Raw genomic sequence first — 23,435 nt, 5'->3', positions numbered from 1 at the left:
GTGGAATCGGCATCAATGGTGCTGAAGATAGTCAAGAGCTTCATGTTCCAAGGTGTAAATATCACCAACAATTTGTCCCAGTCCATCCACATTGGAGCTACAGCCAAAATGCCTCTACTTCCTACAAAGACTAAGAAGACTACAGATGCACCATAGAAAGCATACTAACGGATGCATTACAGCTTGGTTTGTCTAACTTTTCAGCCCAAGGTCGCAATAAATTTCAGAGTTGTGGAGCATTGCCCAGTCAATCACGCAGACCACCCCCCCCCCCCCCCCCCCCCCCCCCCCCTCCTCCCTCCCCACCATGACCCCATGTACACTTGTACGCTGCCTCAGGAAAGCAGCTAATATAATCTATGCTATTAAACATAAGCTATGCTTTTTTTCAAGTGAGTGGCTTTCACACACTGAGCAGAAAAGATCATGAATAAGTAAGGCTGGGGTCAATTGAAATGAGCAAAAATTAGTGCAGGCCCCAGGACCTGGCTGAACCGACCCGACCAGCTGTGACCTGCGCCAGATACTGGCAGAACGACATCTGAGATTGCAACGGACTCGAAGAAGAAGAAGCAAAAATTAGATTGATTTTGTATTTAATGAGCCAGGTTTATTAGGATTACAGAATCAAGACTGACATTTAGAATTAAGTTGATATCAGCCATGAAACAAATGAATGGCAAAATAGGGTTAGTAGGTAAAGGTTTTCCCCTGTTCATGTATTAATAATGCTGGGTGTCAAACTATTTGGCTCGCACTTCATTAAAAGCAGCAAACGTGTCAGTAGAAAACTATAGATTAAAAGAGAAACCTGACCACTGTCAGAATCCATGTCTATATTTTTGCCATACCTTTTTCATTTAGTCATTTCATAGGTCGAGAGACGTTTAACCATGTAGCCATTTCCTTTAACAGGTTCAAAGAAATTGCCGGAAATTTTGAGGCTTCTTTGTCTGAAGGTTTGAAGGAAGCACCAGGTAAGAACTTTTCCAATAGAAATGCTCTAAATGAACAAGGCCAGTTCAACGGTTTGTGCTGACAATGCTTGGTCTATTTCACTTAGATGGAAGCGAGTTTCGGCTGCAAGTCACTTGCATTCTGTGGCAGAACCTTATGAAATGCTGGGATGATCACATCTTCCTCCCTCCATTGGCTCATCGCTTCTGGAAACTGACTCTGCAGTTGCTGGCACGTTATGTTAAGTGGGAAGAAGAGGTTAGTGTCTCTTATCTTTGCCCCTTTAAACATTTAGATTGGTAGGATCATTCAGTGCAGACAAGCCTAATGTGCATGTGGCGCTGTTCTCTGCAGGAACTATCTATTTAGTGCTACTTCTTTACCAAAAGCACCCCGTTCCTTTGCTTTCAGGCATATAATCTCTTTTTTTTTTAAAGCTAATCAAGAAACTTCTCGAGCAATGCATACCATAATAATAATAATAATAATAATAATAATAATAATAAATTTTATTATGGACTCGAGGTCCAGACAAGGGACTACATTACATTAAAAATTGCATTGCATATTTAAAAATATCATAAAGTACATATAAAATCTTAGTATATCACTTATAAAAGCATCATAAATTATATATTTTTTAAAACACAATACATAAGTAAAAAATCCAGATTAAAAGAATGATCAATGTCCTACAACGAGACAACGATACCAGTGTCTCCACAGCTGGGATTCGTAGCGTGTAGTGCTAACCCTTATGTTTGACAAGGCCACAATAATTACATTTTTAGAGTCATTTATCCTGCAAATGAATTTATACATGTGATTTCCTATTGATAGCTTCTAAAGTACTGACTCCTGCAGCCACAAACATATTACTGGCACTACACCATCTAGGTTTCCTTAGCAGTGTTCTCATGGCATCGTTATATGCCACCTTTAGTCTCTGCAAACTTGTCTTTCCATAGTTCGACCACAGGTGCGCAGTGTAGAGTGGTGTGCAGTATGCTCTAAATAGCGACATCTTCACCACATCTGGACACGCACCAAATTTACGCAAGAGAATATTTGCCTGTACATACAGCATGCGTCGTTGCCTATAAATATCCTCATCATCCGTGCTGTAATTGTTATATGTTATATCATCTGTCATTTGTTCTGTAATAATATCCCCTAGATATTTTACCTTATTACAGACACTAAGATTATTGTCAGACAATTTAAAATCAGGAAATTTTAGACATTTATCCTCTTTGGTTCTACAGATGATAACAGCACTCTTACTAGCATTATATTTAATGTAATGTTCCACACCATACACAGTGATTGATACAAATACATCGATAGATGCTCCTGAACACATCATCAGTGATGTAACCTGGGGTCATTGGGTGTTTCGGGTCTTTCAACATCAGACACCCTCACCCAGGCGACCCAGCCGTGGTTGATCAGACCACGACTTGTTGTTCAGGTGGCATTCGCTCCTCCCCATGGACCTCCTCTCCTGATCCAGAGCCATCTCGAGGCCTTCTCCGCTGCCTCTGTGGTGTTCTTGATGGCCTTGCTCCTCGCCACTCCGTTTATGCCCAGTGCACTCAAGGCTTTGTAGAGCGATTGCCCTGCAAAACCTCTTCAGCCAACCTCGATGGGCATACACCTTGCCTTCCAGCCCTGCTTGCGGCAGTCTATGACCAGCTCTTCATACTTGGCCATCTTCCTCTCGTGGGCCTCCTCCAGACGGTCCTCCCACGGCACTGTCAGTTCCAACAAGACAATGTTTTTGGTCGCCTCTGAGACCAGAAGGATATCTGGCCTCAGGGTGGTCGTGGCAATGTGCTGTGGGTACTTCAGCTGTTTCACCAGGTCTACAGAAAACTGCCAGTCCTGCGCAGTCACCAGGATTCCTGACTGATTCCTGGCTGCTGTGGTTCTTGGCAGCTGCACTCCGGCCTTCACGAAGGTGATCATCTGGGTGGTGGGGCGTTCTCGTCTACAGCTACTGATTCCCATGCTGATGGCTTTTGCAATGGGTTTAAGAACCTGGTCGTGATGCCATGTGTACCGGCCCTGCCCAAGAGCCTTTGGACAGCAGCTCAGCATGTGTTCCAACGTCCCCTTGACTGAGCATTGCGGGCAATCTGGAGATTCCGCTTTGCCCCAGATGAAGAGGTTCGATGGGCTGGGCAGGACATCATACACTGCCTGGACCAGGAACTTGATGCGCTGTGGTTCAGCCTGCCAGAGCTCAGTCCATGTGACTTTTCGGTCCATGGCCTGCTCCCACCTTGTCCAGGCTCCCTGCTGCCTCAACCCAACTGCTCTGGTAGACCTATCATAGAGTACATATAAAATCTTAGTATATCACTTATAAAAGCATCAAAATTATATATTTTTTAAAACACAATACATAAGTTAAAAATCCAGATTAAAAGAATGATCAATGTCCTACAACGAGACAACGATACCAGTGTCTCCACAGCTGGGATTCGTAGCGTGTAGTGCTAACCCTTATGTTACATATAAAGCTGCCTACATATAAAATCTTAGTACAGGTGCACAACCATTTATCCGAAAGCCTTGGGACCAGACACTTTTCGTAATTCGGAATTTTTCGGCTTTCGGATTGGAAGATTTTTAGCGTAGATTTTAACGGCTGGCTCAGTGGTAGAGTGCTCGGCTCATATCCGCAAGGTCGCGAATTTGCGCCTAGATCCCGGCAGTTACTCGATCGCGAGTTTGAGTCTTCAATGTAGTTTTTTCTTGCAGAATAGGAGAGAATAGGGAGGGTTAGGCTGGGATCATTCTCTGCGAGATAATCTTAGTGCGGGAGACAAGTATAGGAGAGGTGTACAGACTGTGTGGGCAGAACTTTGGAAGTGATTGCCCACCATTCTCAAAAGCCGCTGTGTCTCCCTGTCCCTCCAACTCCGGAGGAATCCGCTCCCCGATGGGCCGCTACGGCGACAAGTGGCAGTTCGCCCACAGCCCGAGCTGCACCACCCCAAGAACAAGACGTACCTTGCGCACCATCAGCTTCTGCCCCTACGGGGAGCGTGTTCCTCTGGAGTTGGATCGGGGCTGGGCTGGAGTTGCTGATCTGGGATCTCCGTGCTTGCAGTGGGCCTGGGGGTCGGTGTCCCGATGAGGGGGTGCAGCTCGGGCCGTGGGCGAACTGCCACTTGTCGCCGTAGCGGCCCATCAGGGAGCGGCTTCTGGTGGTCCTGACGTCTTCAGCCACCTCCCTGTACAGGAGCTGAGACTGGGAACTGTACCGCCCTTGCAGGTGAGCAGGAGAGTGGGGTTGTTTGCAGTTGCAGAGGGAGGGGGCAAGGGCGGTACAGTTCCCAGTCTCAGCTCCTGTCCAGGGGGGTGGCCGGAGACGTCAGGACCAACAGGAACCCGCTCCCCGATGGGCCGCTACAGCGACAAGTGGCAGTTCCCCCACAGCCCGAGCTGCGCCCCCTCATCCGCAACCCGGGTTCCTCTGGAGTTGGAGCGGGGCTGGGCTAGAGTTGCTGCTGGCTGTGAGTCTCCGGGATCTCCGTGCTTGCAGTCTGTTTCCCGTTGGTCCTGACGTCTCCGGCCACCCCCCTGGACAGGAGCTGAGACTGTGAACTGTACCGCCCTTGCCCCCCTCCCTCTGCAACTGCAAACAACCCCACTCTCCTGCTCACCTGCAAGGGCGGTACAGTTCCCAGTGTCAGCTCCTGTACAGGGGGGTGGCCGGAGACGTCACAGCCTGAGCTGCGCCCCCTCATCTGCAACCCCAAGAACAAGACGTACCTTGCACACCATCAGCTTCTGTCCCTACGGGGAGCGTGTTCCTCTGGAGTTGGAACGGGGCTGGGCTGCTGCTGGCTGTGGGTCTCTGGGATCTCCCTGCTTGCAGTGGGCCTGGGGGTCGGTGTCCCGTTGGTCCTGACGTCTCCGTTGACTGGCACTGACCTGCTGGCTGGCATCGCCGACGTGAAGACAGTGCAAAGCCCCCGCGCCGGTGCAATGGGCAGGGAACTGGAGAGGGGAGGGAAGGGGTCACACACATGGCCGGGAAGCAGAGGGGTGTTGGTGGGGTGAAACTGAAGGGAGCGACAATCTGCTGCTGCCTGCCCGTTAAAACGTTCCCACGCAAGACTCACGATACACTGTGTATCGTGAGTCTACCGTGGGAACTTTTTAACTCAGCGGGCAGGCAGCAACAGATTGTCAATTATTAACCCTCCTGCGCAATATACCCTCACCTCTTTTATGAATGGGGATTTAGTTCCCCTTTCTTTGAGGACCGACCGGAGGTTCCGCTGTCACCTCTGCGGGCTGCCCTCGGTGAACATCTTCAAGGACCTTTCTTCAAGGACTGAAAAAATGTCCGCTATTCGGTGCTTTTTGTTATTTGGATCTTCGGATAAAAGGTTGTGCACCTGTATATCTATATTACTAAAAGTCTGATCTTGACCGCTTTTGGCCCACTGTGCTGCGATTTCCGAGAGAACACCGCTACCTACGGCCATCATTTTTGGCCACCTCACTCAGAGCCCCCCTCCGCCTTCCGGGACCGGAGGATTTTTCCCATCGATGAAAAATCAGAAATATATTAATGTTTTTTTAAAAATTGCCATTCTCTCTGCTGCCCCCGCTGGCAGCAGGGGTGAGGGACTATAAAACCTGGAAGTGTAGTCCCTCACTCAGTCTCTGCCAGACCCAGGAAGCGAGAGGATCATGGCTCTCTGAGCTGCGAATAACACTGAACGCACGTCTACTCCAGGGCTGCAGCCCAATTGTTTGCCACGCCTTTTTAACAAGTTTGTGGTCACAAAATGAATTTTGGTTGTCAGGTGGCTGCAGCCCAATTGTTTGCCTTGGCTTGTCTTTAAAATTGTTGCAACAGTTTTTTGATGCCAGCCCAAGAATCCATTCGCCCCACAATGTCTATACTAGCCCTCTGGAACCAGTACCTTCGGCCCGCATCACCCATACTAGCGCAATAGCCAGCCCCCCCCAATGGCGAGCAATATTGGAATTGGTGGAGATGTGGAATATTGTGTTGGTGACCAGCCCTCCCGTATGATGCTGGGACCCAACGGGTCCTACTTAGTCTAGTCACTTATAAAAGCTGCCTACATATAAAGCATAGCCTGCCATTCTTCATAACTTAATGTTTCTCAGTGACTTAAAGATAGCTCATTACCTCATGCCTTTTTTGTTTAGTGAGGAGAAAACTGTAACTGCAAGCAATACGGATGCATTCAATGTGGATGCATTTACACTGTGAGCCAGATTGAACTGAGGTATGTTAGGTGGTCTATGCTGAATGTATCACTGGAATTTCAGATGAGTTGTCCCTGACAATATTCTATTAACTAACAGACACCTTATTGAAGTTATTAATTCATTATTGATATTTGTTGATGAACCATTTTGTCTTACATACATTTTTCCAGTTTTCCCATGCTTACCCAAAAGGCATATGTGATTGCATATTAAGTTGAAGAATTTTACCACTGAAGTTAATAGCTTTTTGTTGGGAATGGTTACAGAACCATGTAGATGAGGTTAAGTTAGAGATTAGAAATGTAATTAAAATAGGTCAACAGCCTTGATGTTCATCTGTTTATTCAACCCTTCACTGTTTGTTCGCACTCCTCCGTATAGTTTTTGATTATTATATAGTATGGATTTTTTCAATTCCCTGTAAGAGTCCCTCCAGGAAATGTATTATTTTGGCAGTATTCTTGGTGGAGGAGTTGAGTTACTCAATTCAAATGTAAATATGGTTAGTCATTTGTTGACACGTGTATCTGATGTTCAACTTTTTGAATTGACCAGTTGTTTAAATTCTGTGAAGTTGCAGCGACCACTTTTACAATTTCTTGCCAGTTTGCATTCAAACTACACAATAACTAGATTTATATTGCACCATTAAAAAATCTCCCCAGACACTTTGCAAATAATTTGATCCCGAATTGTGTGTTGAGAGCAATCAAAATAAACGTGGTTTACGTATTTGCTCAGTGACGCCGATGTTGCTGTCATTTGCCCCTGAACTTAGTTATTTCCCATCTCAGGGCAGTTGCAAGACAACCTCATTGTTGGTTGGTAGTTGCATATATTTCACACTGGGTAAGAATTACACGTTTCTGAGGCTGAAGGGCATTAGTAATAACAATCCAGTAGTTGGTCAATGTCATTGATACCAGCTTTTTTGTAGAATTCCAGCTTTATTTAATTAGCTACTCGAATGGAATTTGATCTCTTTTGTCTGGGTCAGTCGAGTTCCTAATGCAACCACGGTGAATGTCAAAATGACCGCAGATGTTGGAAATCTGGAGCAAAAATGGTGAAAATATTCCACAGGACGTAGATGGGGAGAAATAGAGCTAGCTATTTGAGGACCATGACACTTCACCAGAACCTAAACACAGCGTCACCTAATTAGTTACAATGTTTCCTATATTTTAGCAATACTGCAACAAAAACTGGGGCGATGGAGTGGAGCAGCTGGTAGTGCTGCTGCCTCGTGATTCCAACAGCCTGCACCCAGTCCTATGCTCCAGCCCTACCATTATGTAATTGATAAGGAAGCAAAGTAAAATCTCTCTCCATAGCCTTGGTCAGAGATTTAGATTTTTTTTAACTTGCATATTGTTTGCGAAGATTAACACTGCTGCCAAACGTATGTTTACTATGAGCTCACAGTGAGTCCAATGAGCTCACAGTGAGTATGATTGCAATGTACTTTCATTCTTTACCTTAATACCTTACTTAATAGATTATTCCATATATTAAATACTCTTAATTTCTGACAAGTTTTTAATAATATTTTTTAAACAATACAGTAAACTGATAAAATGTTATTCAATTTTGGATTTGGTATTCGGTATCTTCCCCCACATTCTCAATTTAAATTCAGCTTGCCACCTGTCCCATGATTTCTAACTGTGTGGATTAATCATTCCTGTGGCACCATATCAAAACTCTTACTGAAATCTAAGCATACCGTGTGCAGTGTCAACAAAATCTGGCATTTCCTGTTGAACACCAGTGAATCTGTTAAGCAAGCTCTCCCTTCTGGCAGTTCAATGCATGCACTCACCACCGTACACGTAATGCATTTACATCTAAACACACTTTGTGAGCTAAAGAACTGTGGCGATCTGAAACATTAAGCGGTTTAATATATCTGTTGCATTCAGAATCTTGGAATAGCAAATCAGTAACTTGTTCCCTGAGCAGTCACTACTCCAGACTCGGTGGAACAAGCTCACCATTCTCTCCTCAATGCTTATAAAAACTCTAATTTGATCTCAAATCTCTTATATTTAAGAGGGAGTTAGATGTGGCCCTTGTGGCTAAGGGGATCAGAGGGTATGGAGAGAAGGCAGGTACGGGATACTGAGTTGGATGATCAGCCATGATCATATTGAATGGTGGTGCAGGCTCGAAGGGCCGAATGGCCCTTCAAGCCTGTTGTTTAGGGGGGGGGGGGGGGGTGGAGGGGGAGAAGTGCACTGGTCTAGACCCATATCTGGTTGGGAGGCACATTGGCCTTGCTCCATATGGAGACGGGAGGTACACCTACCTGAGGACTGTACCTCCTGTCTACCAGAATTTCTGAATTTACATCTTTCCTCTCAGCTGGTCAATATACAATGTAAACAACAGTAGCCCAAACACTGGTCAAGGTGGCAACCTGCTGGCATCTCCTTGCCACTTTCCCGATGTTGGGGAAGTCCAGAACAAAGGGTCACAGTTTAAGGATAAAGGGGAAATCTTTCAGGACCGAGATGAGAAAAACATTTTTCACACAGCGAGTGGTGAATCTCTGGAATCCTCTGCCACAGAATGCAGTTGAGGCCAGTTCATTGGCTATATTTAAGAGGGAGTTAGATGTGGCCCTTGTAGCTAAAGGGATCAGGGGGTATGGAGAGAAGGCAGGTACGGGATACTGAGTTGGATGATCAGCCATGATCATATTGAATGGCGGTGCAGGCTCGAAGGGCCGAATGGCCTACTCCTGCACCTATTTTCTATGCCTATGTTTCTATGTTACCAAATGGGGATAGGAGATGCGCCAGTGTGCATGATCACACAATTCCAAGTACAGGGGTTGCTGCACTTGCCCGTTGGTAGGAGGGCGGCCTAAATGAAGTTATATTTGAGAGAAGAACAGTACACCATTTCCCTTAGAATACTGACGTTGCTTTTTTCCATTATTCATGAAGGGCCAAAAATATATAATCTAAACAACTGTTGTAAATGCAGCTTTTTTTAATATCACATTGCAACCAAACAAAGGAGGATCAAATGAATTTATAAATCAAATATGTACTTTCCCCTTGCACTGTATGAATGAACTCAAAGGGCAAATATGTGCTCAGCCTATCACTGGGCACAACTGAAGCAAATATTTGCAAAGAGTATTCCAAACACAAAACAAAGCTCCACCCAAGGCAACACCACCCTTTATAGTAACTCAGTAAATTTGCATCCTTCCCACAGAAAGCTGCGTTAAGTTTAAACACAAAGTGCTGAAGTTACTCAGCATGCCAGGCAGCATCTCTGTAAGACGTGGATAGATTAAGTTTTGGCTTGGGACCCTTCTTCAGACTGAAGACATGTCCCAACCTGAAACCTATCCATGTTCTCCAGGAATGCTGCCTGACCCACTGAGTTACTCCAGAACTTTGTTGTGTTGTGTTGTTTCTGTCAACCAGCATCAGCAGTTCCTTGTGTCTACACTTTTAAGTTTACTTGCAGCACTGTAACTTTCTGCAGAGGTGTAAAATTGTACGCGTATTCAATTGTGGAGAAATGCACCCTTGGGGAAAATGCAATTGTAAAATTAGATGCTTGTCACGGATTCTTTTTCTCCACATTAGTGAGAAATTTGGAATACTCTTTACAAGGACTACATTTGTTTGGAATATTTAGAAGTTTTAAAACTGAATTTGTTGGTTGCCTGTTCATAAGATCATGACACAGGAACAGAATTAGGCCGTTTGGCCCATTGAGTCTGCTGTGCCATTTGATCATGGCTGATCTCACAGTCCCGACGCTAGCTACCTTCTATACTCTCCTATCTGTATATATTTTTTTGCCTAGGTACCAGTTTAATTCATCCATATTGCACATATTGTTTAACCAGTATTTTTATTTTTACTATCTTGCACTCTGACCAGATGCTAAACTGCATTTTGTTGTACCTGTACTCGTATTTGTGCAATGACAATAAAGTTGAATCAAATCAAATCAAATCAAATCAAATCTATTTTCCCCTGTCAACCCGCTTCACCTGCCTTCTCCCTGTAATCTTTTGACGTTTGGGGTTATTTAGTGTTATCACATTGGTATCACAAGTCATCATTAAATGTTTTTCTCTTTCCTTTCACTTCTCTTCCTCTCCACAGTTGAAGAGTGCATCGCCAGATAAGGACCTTACTCACCCTGGGATGAAACCTACGCCCAGCAACAGCAATATGGTATTCACTTCAAATGGAAGTAATGAGGAATTGGGAAATGGGCAAGCTCATGATGTGAAAGCTGTATCCCCTCTCACTATGAGCCAACTGGTGTACCTTGTTGCCGATCTAGACAAGGTCGAAGAACAGGTACGAAGAGCTAATTTCTTTGTGTTCCAAAATCTGAAAAAGAAGTTCTGTCTGTTTTAGAACCTTTGGAAGTTTCCTATTTTTTTTCTTGCAAATTATTTGTTGAAGTCAAAGGATTAGAGTGCATTTGTTTCAGTTATCACTCATCCATCAAATATGAGATTAGCCTCAGAATTCAGCCTCAGTTTTCCCACTTCCCTAAGATATTATGGTGTGTTGGAGATGAAAACTTGCTAAAATGGTGCAGTCGGGTCCGAATCCTCATCTCCAGCTCCTTGCTTTCTGTTTGAGCCTTGGGGGCGGTGCTGGAAGTACAATGTACTATTGTTGGTGTACAGTTAATATTGCTGCATTACAGACAGTAAAGTATACTCTGACTTTGTGCCTTTGATCAAAGAAGGGAAATTATGTTGCGAGTTACGTTGACAGGAGCAGATTATTAGAGGGGAAAGGAACATCGGCCAAGTGGGATGTTTTTAAATGTGTACTGAAGAAAGCTCAGGAAGTGTACGTCCCCTTAGAGTGAATGGCAAAGCAGGCAAACATAAGGAAGCTTGGCTGATGAAGGACAATGAGACGCTAGTCAAAAACAAGAAGGATGCATGGGACAGGCATAGGCAGCTGGGATCAAGTGCATCCCTGAAGAAGTTTTGGGAACTAAAGAATAAACTAAAAAAATAAATTAGAACTGCAAAAAGAAGCCAGGAGATAGCTCAGGCAGGTATCATTAAGGTTAACTCAGGCAGGTATCATAATCCCAAAAGATTTTATAAATACATGCGAGGGAAAAGGGTAACTGGAGAGAGAGTGGGACCTCTCAGGAATCAAAGCGGTCACCTCTGTGTGGAGACACAGGAGATGGTCACGGTCCTAAATTAGGATTTTTCCTCTATATTTACCGAGGAGAAAGATAGTAGGACGGAGGAAATTGGAGCAGTCACTAGAAGTGTCTTGAGGGCAGTCAGGGTTGCTGTCGAAGAAGTAGTGCGGTGTTTGAAGGTAGACAAATCTCCAGGGCCTGATCAGGCCGCCACTTCAGTGCCTTCTGACGGCCCGCTCACCTCTGGCAGTGCTCTCCATCTGAACACCTCTCACCTGTCGCTCGCTCATGTCAGCCACTTCCTGCAAATCCTTAAATTCCCACAGCAGAGTAACCTCAATCGCGCTGTCGGAATTTAAGGATTTGCGGGAAGCGGCTGACATTTGCGGAAGCGGCTCTCCAGCGAGCGGCAGGAGAGAGGTTTTTAGACGGAGAGCTACCAGAGGTGAGCGGGGGCCGGCAGAAGACGCTGAGGTGGCGGCCAGTTCTGTTGTCCGGCCCGGCGGCGGCGCTCACAGCCACCCAAGCTACTTCTCCCACACCCCCCTCCCTGGCCACAATGCAGTGGCTCCGTGCAAGGAGCGTCACAAGTGGGTTGCTGGTATGATCCAGATCCCCCCCTTCACAACGCTCCTACCCTTCTCGTAACTTTACCCTGGGCCAGACTCCCCAAACGATGTTGAAAGGAGCTCTCCCCCCACCCCCACACCCTGGGAAATACGGTATTTAAAAACATCACCAAGAAATGTACATACCTCATCATTGGTACACGAGCTCCATTCTTCTCTCTCTGTTTCCTAAGATACACTTAAAATAATGCCAACCCATATTTGAAAACCCCGCCAAGAAACTCGCGCTGCGCCTGCGCAGTGCTGCAAAGGCAGAATTTCAGCTGCCTTCAGCCCCGCTTGAAATTGACGGCTTCCAGCAGCGCTGACGGCACGTGGGCTGCACAGACCTTCAAGGGTTACAAGCGCTGTGGATGAAAGGCACGGAGAATTATGCCTACCTAAGAGATCGATCTCTTGGATAGGCATAATTCTCCCATGCCTTTACTATTTATATTTAGTAATTACCATGTTATAATTTTAGTCAGGGTAGGCAGTGCCTACCCTGACGGCTCGTGCCTGGGAGGGATATGGACCAAGCGCAGGCAAGTGGGACTAGTGTAGCTGGGACATTGTTGGCCGGTGTGGGCGAGTTTGGACGAAGGGCCTGTTTCCGCACTGTATCACTCTACCACTCAGTCACACTGCAGATTGGGAACTCTTTGCGGTGTCATCCTTGGTCGATTGCCATTCCGACATTTGCACCCAAGATATATGGGCAATAATCTCTGGGATGGTATACTGTGGGTCTGTCCTATCAAGAGTCCATATCTTCTTGGATTGGCTGACGATGTGTAAAATGCAGAACATGTTTTACTTTATCTCTAACATTTTCTTTTCAGCTTCCTGGCCTTTTAGACCTAATCAATCCAAGACTAAAGGGTATTGGCTTTCAGAATTTCTCTCTTATTTCAGGTAAGATCTTTTAAAAAAAAATTAAGGGAGTTGAAGGATGTATGATGAACGTCCCTCATGGTTTTGAGCTGCTTTATGCTACAGCATCATTGGAGATTGGGCAGTGAGGAAATCTGTGTGAGGATTTTCAGAGTTTATTGAGGGTTTGGAGCGAATGTTTATGTATGTTAGATTTTGCTTCTTTCTTTCTGTCTAATTTAATTAAACAGCTATAAAAGAATGATTGACTCATGGTAAGAAACCTATATAACATTTCACCTGATCTTGCTTCAAGGTTCAACTATAAGGAAATAAGAATCTTTCTGTGTGGTCTTTTACACACAGGCAATAAACTACTTTTGAAATATAGTTGCTGCTACCGTTTAGGAAGTGCAGCTACCAATTTGCAAACAAACAACCATGAAATAAGGACCAGGCCTTCTGTATTTAGTGATTGTGATTTCTCAAGTAAACCAGGATCTTTGCCTAAATCTTTTGCACTTATATGAGATGCTGGACGGTTGCCCTTTGATAAAATGCTTTGTCTTGTCCAAGTAATGCACTTTTTTTTATAGCCAGTTGAACATCTAATTGATAAGACTTGGAAGAGTAGCACCTGGAAGAGCGGAACTGCCTCATTGAAAGATGGCACCACGCACAATACTGCTTCCCTCGGTATTCCATTGGAAGTGTCATCCTACATTATAGAATGGGGCTCGTACCCACAGCCACCTGATTCAGAACTAATGCTACCTCGATCATAATTGCCATTTTACTAGGGAAATACAGTCTCTTTCCTATGTATTGGTAGAATAACAGATTTGGTCAGGTTAAATCTTGGAAACATTTCGTAACACTTAAGTAGTTTATTGTGGCAATCACTTTGCCCACAACTAAATCTCACAGAACTTTGAGATGAATGAAGCAAGTGCATTAGGCAGAACAGCAGTTTAGTTCAGACTGTGAATTTGAAAATGGAATTAGATTTGTACATGGCTGCACAGTCGTGGGTGTACAAGGAGTGAGGAAGGGGGCTGAGAACGCATCCTTGCCGACAACCCGTGTTGAGGATTATCGTAGAGGATGATTTGTCCCCTATCCTTGCTGATTGGGATCTGTTGGTCAGGAAGTTGAGGATCCAGGTGAATGAATGAATGAATGAATCTCTTTATTGTCATTGCACATGGTACAACAAAATTTAAAAGTCAATCCCACGGTGCGATTCACAAGAGCAATTTTAAATATATAAGAAAAGGTAAATATATATACATATTTAAAAAAATTACAGATAAATAACAATAGCAGCTGAGGTAGAACCATTCAGTTGAATGTGAGTGTTATTTCTTATTTTGCATTATTAAGTTCACGTATGGCTATGGGGTAGAAGCTGTCTCTGAGTCTGTTTGTGCGAGTTTTGAAAGACCTGTACCGTCTGCCAGAGGGCAGCGGATGGGACAGGTTGTGTCCAGCGTGGGAAGGGTCCTTCAGGATGTTGGCTGCCCTGCCAAGGCAGCGAGAGCTGAAGATGTCCTTCAGGGGGGGCAGTGGGCAGCCAGTGATTTTTTTGTGGGGTGTTGATGACCCTTTGAAGGGCTCTCCTGTCCACTGCAGAGCAGCTGGCATACCATGTGGTTATACAGTACGCCAGCACACTCTCGATGGAGCAATGGTGGAAGGACACCAGCAGCTTCTCCTCCAGGTTGTTTTTCCTGAGGATCCTCAGAAAGTAGAGTCGCTGCTGGGCCTTCTTGACTGCTGTGGTGGTGTTTGTAGTACAGGAGAGATCCTCCGTAATTTGTGTGCCCAGGAATCTGAAGTCTTTCCACACAGTCCCCATTGATGTATAGGGGTTTGAGGGCTGCACTGTTCTTACGAAAGTCTATGATAATTTCCTTTGTTTTTGTGGTGTTTAGGATGAGGTTGTGGTCTGAACACCACGCTGCCAGTCTTTGGATTTCCTCCCTGTAGGCTGTCTCATCTCCTCCTGAGATGCGTCCAACCACAGTCGTGTCGTCCGCAAACTTGACGATGGTGTTGGTGAAGTGGGCGGGGGCACAATCGTGGGTGTAGAGGGCGTAGAGGAGAGGGCTCAACACACAGCCCTGTGGGGAGCCAATGCTGAGTGTGATGGGGGTGGAGAGGTGATGGCCCAGTCTGACGGTCTGGGGGCGGTTAGACAGAAAGTCCTTGATCCAGAGGCAGATGGGTTGGGAGAGTCCTAAATCCATGAGTTTGGTGACCAGTCTGCTGGGGATGATGGTATTGAAGGCGGAGCTAAAGTCAATGAAAAGCATCCTCACATAGCTCCCCTGGTGTTCAAGGTGGGTCAGTGCAGTGTGAAGAGCAGTGGCGATGGCATCCTCAGTGGACCTATTTGCTCTGTAGGCAAACTGGTGTGGATCGAAGGTGGATGCAGAGATGACTTGTCCAAGCAGTGCACATTTTTTTCGTAATAGTCAGTTGATGTGACACATGACAATAAAAGACCTTAACATCTAATTGATAAGACTTGGATGAGTAGCTCCTGGAAGAATCTAGTTTCCTCATTACTTTTTGGTGTCAAGCTAGATAATGCCCAGCCCAGAGGGTGATCTGAAGAGAGAACCCAATCCTTGATTCGTTTTTCTGAAATCGCCTACTTTCATAAATCTTGTCCCACATTGCTTCCATATACCCCTCAGGTGCTATGTATAAGGGAATATTTTACTCCTGATAGCTAATTCGCAGACCAAAGCCATTCCATGTCCTTTATCATCACTCGTAAAATAAAATGTGAAGAAAGCAGGAATAAAGTATACTAGGGAATAAATACATCATTGATCATGCCCTGACTCTGATGTTAATGTGCAACAAAAAAACAATGTGTAAAAAAAAAAAACTCAGTGGGTTGACCGCCATATATGTTGGGTTGACGTTTTGGGTTGAGACCTGCACTAGAAGGGAGAAGATGGCCAGTGTAAAGAGGAGAGTCAGAGTAGTGTGGCAGGAGCCAGGGAGTGATCGATGTTCTGGGAACGGGTGAAGGATAATGGACAGGTAACACCAGGAGGTGACGGGGTGGGTGGAATTGGGAGACAAGAGACAGCTGGTTGATGGAAGTAGATGGAGAGAGAAATAGGAAAAAAGTGATGGGGCCATTGAGATGAGAGGAGGATGAAGGAGAAGGCAGCTACTAGACACTGGACACTCGCTAGAATTCAGAAGATCGAGGGGGGATCTTATAGAAACTTACAAAATTCTTAAGGGGTTGGACAGGCTAGATGCAGGAAGATTGTTTCCAATGTTGGGGAAGTCCAGAACTAGGGGTCACAGTTTAAGGATAAGGGGGAAGTCTTTTAGGACCGAGATGAGAAAAACATTTTTTTCACACAGAGAGTGGTGAATCTGTGGAATTCTCTGCCACAGAAGGTAGTTGAGGGCAGTTCATTGGCTATATTTAAGAGGGAGTTAGATGTGGCCCTTGTGGCTAAGGGGATCAGGGGGTATGGAGAGAAAGCAGGTACAGGATACTGAGTTGGATGATCATGTTGAATAGCGGTGCAGGCTCAAAGGACCGAATGGCCTACTCCTGCACCTATTTTCTATGTTGCTAAGGTGCTAATCTGTATTTCTCCCCCTAACAGAAGCACTGGCAGAGTCTCAGACTTCTTTGAAAAACAGTATACCACCATTAAGTGACAAGATTATTGAAGAACTCAGTGAATCCTGTTTCAGCTATCTTAAAAATGCTTCTGAGGTCCCCAGGCTCTATCGGAGGACTAACAAGGTGAGCATTTAACAATTGCCATCTTTGTTTTTGTTGTAAGCGGAATAACAAACACTGACATGTGAACATTTTAAAGCGAGCAGCAGTTAGAACGCAGTCATAATGGACCAGATAATCTGTCTTTGGGCTCCATTAGTTCTTTAGCAGGAAAATATTAAGTTAGTTACCCAAATTTCAAACTTCATTACTAGATCTAAACATCTCTTTCGCCCTGTGTCCAACAAAATAATTCACAATAAAACACCTCATTTAAATTTATAGGCCAAAAGGAATTTAGTGTTCAATGCTGCCTTTTACAGGACCTGTGAACGCGCTGGTTTAGAACGTTCACATCCTGGATTTGTGCCTCAAATGGAAAAATACTGCGCTATAAAGTAGAGCTGTGGGGTTCTTACACATGTGGGGGCTGCATCAGGGTTTAGGGAAGAGAACAAGCTGAATACAGAGGTGTAGTTTAACGACTTTTCGTTGAGTGGTGTTGGCTGAAAATCACCTACAGCTCATCACCTAACAAGGCTAAGGAGTTTAGACAATAGACAATAGGTGCTGGAGTAGGCCATTCGGCCCTTCGAGCCAGCACAGCCATTCACTGTGATCATGGCTGATCATCCACATTCAGTACCCCGTTCCTGCCTTCTCACCATATCCCCTGACTCCACTATCTTTAAGAGCTCTATCTAACTCTCTCTTGACTGCCTCCACTGCCTTCCGAGGCAGAGAATTTCACAGATTCACAACTCTCTGGGTGAAAATGTTTTTCCTCATCTTCGTTCTTAAATTGTGGCTCCTGGTTCTGGACTCCCCCAACATCGGGAACAAATTTCCTGCATCTAGCGTGTCCAATCCTTTAATAATCTTATGTTTCAATAAGATTCCCTCTCATTCTTCTAAATTCTAGAGTATAGCCACTCCATTGTATCAACATGCAGTCCCACCATCCTGGGAATTAACCTTGTGAACCTACGCTGCACTCCCTCAATAGCAAGAATGTACTTCCTCAAATTTGGAGACCAAAACTGCACACAATACTCCAGGTGTGGTCTCACTAGGGCTCAGTACAACTGCAGGATCTCTGCTCCTATACTCAACTCCTCTTGTTATGAAGGCCAACATGCCATTAGCTTTAATCACTGCCTGCTGTACCTGCATGCTTACTTTCAGTGACTAATGAACAAGGACCCCCAGATCTCGTTGTACTTCCCTTTTTCCCAACTTGACACCATTCAGATAATAATTGCCACCAAAGTGGATAACCTCACATTTATCCACATTAAACTGCATCTGCCATGCATCTGCCCACTCACCTAACCTGTCCAAGTCATCCTGCATCCTCATAGCATCCTCCTCACAGTTCACACTGTCACCCAGCTTTGTGTCACCTGCAAATTTGCTTATGTTACTTTGAATCCCTTCATCCAAATCATTAATATATATTGTAAATAGCTGCGGTCCCAGCACCGAGCCTTGCGGTACCCCACTTGCCACTGCCTGCCATCCTGAAAGGGACCCGTTAATCCCTACTCTTTGTTTCCTGTCTGTCCACCAATTTTCTATCCATGTCAGCACTCTACCCCCAATACCATGTGCTCTAATTTTGCCCACTAATCTCCTATGTGGGACCTTATCAAATGCTTTCTGAAAGTCCAGGTACACTACATCCACTGGTTTTCAATTTTCCCATGTCTATTTTCCTAGTTACATCCTCAAAAAATTCCAGAAGATTGGTCAAGCATGATTGCCCCTTCATAAATCCATGCTTGACCAATCGGTTCGGACCGATCCTGTTACTGCTATCCAATTGTGCCGATATTTCATATTTTATAATTGACGCCAGCATCTTTCCCACCACCAATGTCAGGCTAACTGTGATAATTCCCTGTTTTCTCTCTCCCACCTTTCTTAAAAAGTGGGATAACATTAGCTACCCTCCAATCCACAGGAACTGTTCCTGAATCCATAGAACAATGGAAAATGATCACCAATGTGTCCACGATTTCTAGAGCAACTTCCTTAAGTACCCTGGGATGCAGACCATCAGGCCCTGGGGATTCATCAGCTTTCAGTCCCATCAGTCTATCCAACACCATTTCCTGCCTAATGTGAATTTCCTTCAGTTCCTCAGTCACGCTAGATCCTCTGGGCATGAGTACACCAGGGAGATTGTTTATGTCTTTCTTAGTGAAGACAGATCCAAAGTACCTGTTCAGCTTGTCTGCCATTTCCTTGTTCCCCATAATAAATTCACCTGTTTCAGTCTTCAAGGGTCCAACTTTGGTCTTAACTAATTTTTTCCTCTTCACATACTTTTACTATCCTCCTTTATATTGGCTAGCTTACCTTCGTACCTCATCTTTTCTCCCCGTATTGCCTTTTTAGTTATCTTTTGTTGCTCTTTAAAAGTTTCCCAATCCTCTGGTTTCCCGCTCATCTTTGCTATGTTATACTTTTTTTATTTTTATGCTTTCCTTGATTTCCCTTGTCAGCCTCAGTAGCTCCTTATTCCCCTTGGAAGCGTTCTTCCTCTATGGAATGAATCCATGAATGAACTGATCCTGCACCTTCTGTATTATTCCCAGAAATACCTGCCATTGTTGTTCCATTGCCATCCCTGCTAGGGTATATTTCCAGTCAACTTTGGCCAGCTCCTCCATAGTCACTTTTGTTCAACTGTAATACTGACACTTCTGATTTTCCCTTCTCTCTCTCTCTCTCAAATTTTAGATTCAAACTTATCATATTATGCTCACTACCTCCTAATGGCTCCTTTACCATGAGTTCCCTTATCAAATCCGGTTCATTACACAACACTAAATCCTGAATTGCCTTCTGCCTGTTGGGCTCCAGTTCAAGCTGCTCTAAGAATCCATCTCGTAGGCACTCCACAAACTCCCTTTCCTGGGGTCCAACACAAACCTCATTTTCCCAGTCTACCTGCATGCTGAAATTTCCCATAACAACCCTAGCATTACCTTTGCTACATGTCAATTTTAACGATTCAACTTGCACCCTATATCCAGGCTACTGTTTGGGGGCCTGTAGATAACTCCCATTAGTGTATTTTTACCCTTACAATTCCTCAGTTCTATCCATACTGACTCTACATCTCCTGATTCTATGTCACCCAACGCATGGAACTGAATTTCACTCCTCACCAACAGAGCTACCCCACCTCCTCTGCCCACCTGTCTGTCTTTTCGATAGGACGTATACCATTGAATATTCAGTTCCCAGCCCCGATCCTCTTGCAGCCATGTCTCTGTAATTCCCACAACATGATACTTGCCAATTTCTAATTGAGCCTCAAGCTCATCCACTTTATTTCCTCAGGCTCATCCACTTTGTTTTGTGATGTACTTTAGGAGGAGAGGAACACCCCTGTCCCCTGTCTCCATCAATGGTGTGGATGCGCAGTTTACCAGGGCGTACAAATACATTGCAGTGTACCTAGACCGATAACTGGTCTGGTTCAGGAACGCTGAGGCCCTGTACAAGAAGGGTCAGAGCCGGCTGTACTTTTTGAGAATGTTCCGCTCCTTCAATGTCTGCAGTAAGATGCTGCAGATGTTTTTCCAATCAGTGGTAGCCAGTGCCATCTTCTTCGCTGCCATGTGCTGGGACAGCAGGGCGAAGGCTGCAGACGCCAATAGGATCAACAAACCCCCCCCCCATCCTCAGGAAGGCCGGCTCCCCCAAGTCCCACTCATCACTCCAGTTGGATTCATGGGAGGATGCTTTTTGGCAGATCAATTCCCTCTTCCCAACTGAGATTGATTGTGACCCCCCCCCCCCCCCCCTGGTCCTCAAATTCTTCCCAAATCCCCCAAGCCATTCCACTCATCACTTCTAATTTCATGTTTCAGTGTAGCATTTGGTGACAGATTTCGGTGTGGACCTTTTGGCAGATCAATTTCCATCCTGGGATTCTAAACTAAACTAAATTGTGACATTAGTGGGGTCTTGGGTGTAGCTTATGCGTTATTCTAATTTTAGAGCATTTTTCAATTTGATTTGTTATCATATACTGGCTAAATTCATGCTGGTGGAACTCTAGGGAAATTTTGACAGTGAACCAAGGGTGTTGATAGCATAGAACTGGTGACAGATGATCGGTGTGGACCTGTAGGGCTGAATGGCCTGTTTCCATGCTGTATTTCTAAACTAAACTAAATTGTTGCATTAGTGGGGTCTTGGGGATGTAGCTTATGCGATTATTCATAATTTTAGAGCATTTTTCAATTTGATATATTATCAATAGACTGGCTAAATTCATGCTGGTGTACATTTTAGAACAAGGTTAGAAGGACAAGGTGGGGAAAGTGATGACAGTCTTAGAATGGACAAGCCAAAGATCCACCTTGTTAATTTAAACCATTAGAGGCTACCTGGAGGAAGGAAGGATTGGAACAGCTTGACAAATGTAGATGAGAAGACAAGTACATATATTGAGGCCATTTTGTGTTTTGCCTTTGAATTGAAAGTTCAATCTGTGTAATTAGTTATCAGAAATTTCTGACGCTAAGCTGCACAGAAGTTTAACCGCATGTCTTGAAGTAAGAATCGAGTGGAAGTGTGGTTGTGTCAGTCAGGGAAAGGAAATCATTGCAAAGGAATGAAAGAAATGGTTAAGAGCAATGGAAACAGTGAAGTCCGTGGGATCAGACAACAACTCTGCCTTAGTACTGCCCTCCAGAATTCCCCGTGCCACTAGCTTATCTATTCCATGTACAGTTACAATATTGGCATCTCGTGACTTTGTGAAAATTGCCCAGGTACTTCCTGTTCAGAAAAAGCGGGAGAAATCCAATCTGCCCATTTACTATTAAATCAGAAAATGTGCAGAAAATCAACTGAACCACTTACATATATCTACAATGACGCAAGCTTCAAGGCACGTCAGGAATGTAAAAGAATACACTTCATTTGCCTGGATCACTTGTCTGTTGACCACGTGAAAGTTGCACCCTAGGCACCACTATAAACTTTCATTCCCTCAACACCGGTGCTCAGTGGGTATAATGTAGACCATCTACAAAAAGCACTAGTTCCTCACCTAGGCTTCTGCAGCAGTACTTCCCAATCATATGGAATCTAAACCAAGAAGGGCAAAGGCAGCAAATGCCTCGGAACGCCGTCACCATCAGGTTCCCCTCCATGCACAATCCTACTTGAATAATATGTAGCCTGGAAATTGTTGCTGGGTTTAAATGTTGGAGCAATCTCCCCTAAAGCATGCAAAAGGACTTTCACCTGGAGGACTGCTGCGGCTCACCGTCTCAAAGGTAGTTGGGATTGGTCAACAAACATGGTGGTGCAGCGGCAGAGTTGTTGCCTCACAGCATCAGTGACCCGAGTTTGATGCTGACTATAGCTGCTGTCTGTACAAAGTATACGTTCATACGTTCTCCCCGTGACCTGTGTGGGTTATCTCCGGGTGCACCCGTTTACTCCCACACTCCAAAGACCTACAGGTTTGTAGGTTAAATGGCTTCGGTAAAATTGAAAAATGTCCTTAATGTGTGCCATAGGGACACAGCCCACTGGCCCTCCGAGTCTGCTCCGACCAATGACTCCACACACTAGGGACAATTTACAATTATACCAAGCTAATTAACCTACAAACCTGTATGTCCTTGGGTGTGGGAGAAAAACGGAGATCCCGGAGAAAACCAGGGGGAGAACATACTAACTCTGTACAGACAAGAACCTGTAATCAGGATCGAAGCCGGGTCCCTGGCACTGCAAGACTGCAACTCTACCTCTGTGCTACCGTGCTGCCCTGTCTAAGGGCGCCCGGTATCTGCTGGCTGAGTTGGTGACAAAAAAAATTCCATGACACCATTTTGACGGGGATCGGGTAAGTTTACCCCATGGTCTGGCCATGTCAATTCCCCAGCTAACATCGTGAGAAAAGAGTAAACTCTTAAGAAGGCATTCAGATTGCTTTGCAGACTTTGCCTGATCTTACCTAGCTTGAACCTACACCCTGCTTGCCGTGTGATTAGATCTCATCGTGATTGCTATGAAGTTTGTGTCATTCTTAAAACATTTTTGTTTTTGTCAGGAAGTCCCAAGCAAGGCCTCCTTGTACATTGAAAATGCTTTGAAACCCCTGTACCACCTTCAGAATCAATATAAGAGCGTTGTGAAAGAAAACCGGATACAGGAGTGGTTATCTGGTGCCATTAGAATTAGCACGGAAAGGTAAGTATTCCATGGTCCAACTTATCGTAAGTAAACATTCTAACTGTGCTATTATGTAAGTTACTCTGAATATCCAAGGTTATATTTAAGAGGGAGTTAGATGTGGCCCTTGTGGCTAAAGGGATCAGGGTATGGAGAGAAAGCAGGTACAGGATACTGAGTTGGATGATCAGCCATGATCATATTGAATGGCGGTGCAGGCTCGAAGGGCCGAATGGCCTACTCCTGCACCTATTTTCTATGTTTCTATGTGCAGCACTCAGGAAGCTTTGTAGGCTGGGAGTGAGCTTTGGGTGAGATATTTGTTTTGTTTATTATTGTGCCAAATTGTACACTTATTTTGACTGTGTGGTGGATGATAACAGTCCTGTGACAAACTTGTGAAGAGCCCTGAGTTTTCAGGTTATAGCCAAAATTGTTCCTGACCGTGGGTGTTGTCTGTGTGGATTTTGCACGTTCTCCCTGTGACCTCGTGGGTTTTCTGTGGGTGCTCCAGCTTCCCTCCAAATCCCAAAGATGCATGGACTTGGTAGGCTGTTTCCATGCTCTGTCTCTAAACTAAACTAAAATAAAGAACATTGGTTTCT

General features: G+C 44.8%; 1 protein-coding gene across 1 annotated transcript in view; it reads left to right on the top strand.

Annotated features, from left to right (window-relative positions):
• cog2 (component of oligomeric golgi complex 2) overlaps positions 1 to 23,435 on the top strand; it is a 55,611-nt gene that overhangs the window by 28,897 nt on the left and 3,279 nt on the right. The window contains exons 11-16 of the mRNA XM_055635099.1: positions 916 to 977; positions 1,064 to 1,215; positions 10,359 to 10,559; positions 12,830 to 12,902; positions 16,505 to 16,647; positions 22,709 to 22,848. Of these exons, the coding sequence (XP_055491074.1) occupies positions 916 to 977; positions 1,064 to 1,215; positions 10,359 to 10,559; positions 12,830 to 12,902; positions 16,505 to 16,647; positions 22,709 to 22,848 (771 nt within the window). The remainder of the gene's footprint in view (positions 1 to 915; positions 978 to 1,063; positions 1,216 to 10,358; positions 10,560 to 12,829; positions 12,903 to 16,504; positions 16,648 to 22,708; positions 22,849 to 23,435) is intronic.

Source organism: Leucoraja erinacea, chromosome 5 (genome assembly GCF_028641065.1).
Source record: "Leucoraja erinacea ecotype New England chromosome 5, Leri_hhj_1, whole genome shotgun sequence".
Lineage (NCBI taxonomy): Eukaryota > Metazoa > Chordata > Chondrichthyes > Rajiformes > Rajidae > Leucoraja > Leucoraja erinaceus.
This window is presented reverse-complemented; position numbering and strand designations above follow the sequence as displayed.